This window comes from Castanea sativa, chromosome 7, assembly GCF_040712315.1.
Source record: "Castanea sativa cultivar Marrone di Chiusa Pesio chromosome 7, ASM4071231v1".
In the NCBI taxonomy this organism is placed as follows: domain Eukaryota; kingdom Viridiplantae; phylum Streptophyta; class Magnoliopsida; order Fagales; family Fagaceae; genus Castanea; species Castanea sativa.
This window is the reverse complement of record NC_134019.1, coordinates 34310799-34315450: the sequence shown is the minus strand read 5'-3', so window position 1 is coordinate 34315450 and position 4652 is coordinate 34310799. Positions and strand designations below refer to the sequence as shown.

The window sequence follows — 4652 nt, the reverse complement described above, 5'->3', positions numbered from 1 at the left end:
TGCCAGAGTTGAGATAATTGTGCGTACCTTGATGCTAGGGTTTCTGGGGTATTTATATTGGCGTAGAATTACCTTTCCTTTTAAGATATAACTTTCTTCTTGAACTCTTTTCCATACAGGAGTCTTCTTATTATGGTCAAACGTGTAACGCAAGAATTTCAAGTATACGCGCTTGTGTGGAGATAAAGCAAAGCCAAGTCAAACATATCGTGTGACACACAACTAAGAATTTATAACCAATCCATATAGGACGGATACTCAATGACCTACACCGTCCTATATGCATTTCTTACGGTATCAATCCATCTGCTTCCGCTCCGTCCATCCAAGACGGAGGAAATATCCATCTCCTATTTTTATCCCCTTCAGTGGTATAAAGCTTTTACATTTTTTTTTTTTTTTTGGTTGTCCCATTGGCTTTTTAGTTTTTATCTTTAATTCTCAAATTCAACTCAACTTTACTCACAATGTGAGGTTGTGAATAGGTGGGAAACTCATTTGAGAAGTATGTTGCTTTATAAGAGCAATTCTGCCACTACAAATCAGGAAGATATGATCCTCTATATGAGAAGTGAGTGTTGCGTAGCTTGGTTTCTAGTTACAATATTAGATTAAGTCTCCTTTTACATCAAATATGCTAAAAAGTTGATAAAGATGTGATGGAATATGTTATTTTGTTATTATTTGAATTTTTAAATAAAAAAAGTTTGGGCTTTGCTTGATCCTCACAGATTCAAAGAGCACAAGAAGTGTAGCTACATGATTGCAAATGCATTGGATGCAGATAATAAATTCACAGCTGTTCAAGTTTCTCATAAGCTTAAGCAACTTGGTTTACGAGTTCCTCAACAGAAGAAGTTTGAAGCGAACATGCTTATAAAACTTGAGAATTCTAATAGTTTGTTCATAGACAAAGCACATGACCCTGACGATGAAACATTGTCATTGTTATTGAATAGGTAATATTGTATTCATAGGCAGTATCCTGTGCTATTTATATTTGGATTTTGTTGCTCTTCTTAGATTGGAACATTGGGGTTTCTTGATGTGCACCCCTGTATGCTTATCCCAGTTATTAAAATCATTCTTTTTGGTATTAAGTTCAGTATGTATTCCAAACAGTTACATACATTCCTTTTAATGGGTTTGGTGGCATGCGTCAAGCTTTAATTTTGGGGAACCCTATCAATGTGAGGTTGTGAATAGGTGGGATACTCATTTGAGAAGTATGTTGCTTTGTCATGTTCTTGACTTAGCTTAGTCATCATTTAGTTATTGTAGGTTGCTTTCACATTTCTTTTAACTTCTCCACTATGTTTGGTATTATAATTCTTAATATGAAATTGGGCATTTTCACATTCCATTGACACAAGTTTTTATTTTCTTGCTTAACATCTCAAGATGTTTTTACAATTTTGTTTTGTTTCTTGTGGTTGTAGTTTCAAGTCTGTAATTCTGTTGATCTTTGAATCGATCTTTTTATCATACTGCTCATCCATCCAGGCATCATCATTTAGCTCCACATTTCTGAACCTTCCTCTGTCTTTTTCATTTATATGTTTATTTTTAGTGGTTTAATTTGTTTGTCCTATCAGAAAACTTTTTCTTGGAATTGTCCTTAGCCTGGGAACAGCTCTTCTTCTATGTAAATGGTATTCAATTTTTTGAATATATGCATGGTATCTATGTTATTGGATCCATCATTTGCCTTTTTCCTGTGGACTGGGAACAGGTCTCATGGATTTGAAAATGGGACACATTAATTGGACTGAGACTCAAGTTGATATCAGGTGATGATATTAGTAATATCTGCATAGCACACGACACCTTAATTATGCTGCATCACGTTGATTGGAATTCTGTTACTTTTGAATGATCTAAAAGTTCCTTTGCATTATGTAGAAAACATTGAAAATCATAATGGAATCCTTTCATTGTATCATAACTGTTTAAATGCTAAATAGCTGCAGCACTCTAAACATGTCATTAATTTTCATAATTTTATATACCTGTATCCTTTGTGGTTTCCTTTTTGAAGATAGTACTGTTTGGAACATAATTATCTATATATTCATTTACTCAATAACTCTAAATTAGAGTATCCATGTGTTAAATCTAATCATATCACTGAGTGGCAACAACTTTTCCTGTTATGTTTTCGTTCTGTCCTTTGTTTATAATTAATTAATCAATTAAAAACAGGAAAACTAGAAGGCCGCTTCCTCAGTCAAAGGATGAGAAGCTCACAGCCATGTCAATTCAGGGAACAAAAATTCAAATTGATCCTGGAAATAGACCTACTGAAGTTGTCAAAATACAGTATGTTGCTCATCCACCACGATTCTTCAAGCTAGTTACTACATTATTCAATTTATTCTACAATCCATATAATGTTGAATATTCAGGTTGAACTTGAAATGTTAATCTCATCCTTCAGTCTCTGTTAAAATTAGGAATGAACGGAAGTGAAGATTCATAACATTTACTGATGCTAATGATGTTCTACAGCTGAGGACATCTATGGAGAAGAGCGATGCCGTGTTTGACAAGGAGAAAGCACAGGAAAGGCTATCAAAGCTGTCTGGTGGTGTGGATATTTTCAAGGTATGTTGTTCACTTGTCTGAATTCCTGCAGTGTGGGTGAGTGATTGCCTTGACATGCATCCATTTTCTGTCAGGTTGGAGGGTCTAGTGAGGCAGAAGTTGAGGAAAGGAAGGATAGGGTCACGGATGCCTTAAATGCTACAAGAGCGGCTGTGAAGAGGGTATTGTGCCAGGTAACTAGATTTTTGTCATTCCTCTAGGTTATATATATCCACAGCACATCAAGAACAATCGAAACTTGCTTGCCCTTATTAGGTGGTGGTGTTGCTCTTTTGTATGCTGCAAAGGTTTGGAAAGCCTTCCAACGGTAAATGAAGACCAGAAAACAGGCGTAAAGATAATCCAGAATGCTCTAAAGGTTTTATTTGTTGAATTTCCTCAACCAGCATCTACATTGGTGTTTATTTGTAGTTAAATACTGACTGTGAGCATTTTGATTTGCTTTAGGCACCTGCATTCACAATAGCCTCAAATGCTGGTTTTGATGGTGCACTGGTTATTGGCAAATTGTTGGAACAAGATAATCATAATTTGGGTTTTGATGCTGCTAAAGGTTTGTTCTTTTATTTGCTACAAGAATTACCATCGTAGCCAACTTTACAATTTCGCATCCCTTTTCTTATTTCTGGGATTCAATTCTTCTCTTATTGGCGCTCGGGCTCCTGTCTCAGGGGATCCCATCGGTCCCTTTGGCTTGAATCATTTGCAAATCTGTCTTCTGTGGTATTTTTGGTCTATGGTAAAGCAAAATAGTGTAGGAATGGGAAGTGTCCACAAAGCCTTGTGCATTGTATGAAAGTTGAATTATTGAGAATGGAAAACTTTCCAACATGTTTATATTGAGAATTCTTATGAAAGTTGAATTATCCAATTTATTGCACGTGGATCTTGTTTCTCTTTCTTTTCTTTTCTAGTTTTCCTATATTTGTTCATTCTAAATTTCTCAACACCTGGACTAATATCAAGTGATGATTGTTTAAAGCTGTTTATTTAATACTTTCCTGGACATTTATTTAATAATAGTCCTTGTGCAAAACAAGTGTATATGTTGACATGGTGGAGGAGAGAATCATAGATCCTCTCAAAGTGGTTAGAACGGCTTTAGTCGACGCTGCCACGTAAAGATCATAGTTGGTCAAGCAAAAAAATTATGCATATCTAATATGTTTCATACCTTAAACTAACCACCACCATGTGCTTCTTTGTTCCAGTATCTCATTGCTTCTGACAACAAGTGAGGCAACTGTATTTGATCACCCAAATGAGAAAAACAAACCTCCGAGCCGTATGCCAAATATGGATCAGATGTCCTATTAGAGGACCAATCTCAAAACCAGTTTTTTTAATTATTGCACATTTTTGTATCCATATTTGGGCCTTTTGTCATTCATTTGTGAAATCTGAAAAAATATGAATCTGGAAGCCCAAACCTTTCTTTTAGCTTATACCATATAGAAAATGAGTTACTAAATCACGATACAAAATTCTTTTGAATGAAATTCTTATTTGCTGAATGATTTAGGGTACTTTCAACTCTGCAACAAGAACATTGTTAGAATATGCCCAGATAACACACACAAACAGGGAAAAGAGAAAGAAGGAATTCTGTTATATTAAAGTTTATTATGACCAATTTTTGCACTTGCCTAAATAAAGGAATAAGAAGAGCATGGTTATGGGACCTTTTTAGATCTTATCTTTAATACAAGCTGGCCCAATGAATATGGAATGTACAATTGCAAGGATCATATGGATTCGTTCTCCTTGGTCACTTAAATTAGAGGAAATGAATATTTTTGCCACTTCTGAGTGGGTCAAGTTAATCATACAACTAGAAAAGAAGCTGAGAATTCCAAGAGAAGGTTTGAGGAACTTCACACTATTGACAACAGCGGCCTGATATGGATGATGAGAAACAAACTCATGAAATGTCAACAAAGGGAAATTCTAGACCCCATTCTTTCAATTTCTCATAAATGAACAAATCATTGGGAACAACTAATAATACAAGAAGCAAAAGCAATTAACAAGAATGGCGTATATACACA

The 4652-nt window shown here is 35.2% G+C and overlaps 1 protein-coding gene and 1 long non-coding RNA gene across 3 annotated transcripts; both read left to right on the top strand.

Moving 5' to 3' along the window:
• Nucleotides 1-791: 791 nt before the first annotated feature.
• On the top strand, nt 792-3159 carry LOC142644759 (chaperonin CPN60-like 2, mitochondrial). 2 transcript variants are annotated; one of them, XM_075819334.1, is made up of 6 exons: nt 792-959; nt 2203-2319; nt 2509-2604; nt 2679-2777; nt 2860-2962; nt 3052-3159. In XM_075819334.1, exons 3-5 carry the CDS (start codon nt 2521-2523, stop codon nt 2917-2919), a joined length of 243 nt encoding a protein of 80 aa, XP_075675449.1. In that variant the 5' UTR covers nt 792-959; nt 2203-2319; nt 2509-2520; the 3' UTR covers nt 2920-2962; nt 3052-3159. The 2 variants fall into 2 exon arrangements, with proteins under 2 accessions (XP_075675449.1, XP_075675450.1); XM_075819335.1 differs by lacking the exon at nt 792-959 and having other exon boundaries at nt 2007-2319.
• Nucleotides 3160-3643: 484 nt separating this feature from the next.
• Nucleotides 3644-4103, top strand: LOC142644761 (uncharacterized). Its single transcript, XR_012845987.1, has 2 exons — nt 3644-3722; nt 3816-4103. It is a non-coding gene; the product is annotated as an uncharacterized LOC142644761 (long non-coding RNA).
• Nucleotides 4104-4652: the final 549 nt, after the last annotated feature.

Coding starts and splice junctions, on each gene's coding strand:
- LOC142644759 (XM_075819334.1), top strand. CDS start 2,521: ATGGAGAAGAGCGATGCCGTGTTTGACAAGGAGAAAGCACAGGAAAGG. Junction 2,605..2,678: donor GTGGTGTGGATATTTTCAAG/GTATGTTGTTCA, acceptor ATTTTCTGTCAG/GTTGGAGGGTCTAGTGAGGC. Junction 2,778..2,859: donor TGAAGAGGGTATTGTGCCAG/GTAACTAGATTT, acceptor TGCCCTTATTAG/GTGGTGGTGTTGCTCTTTTG.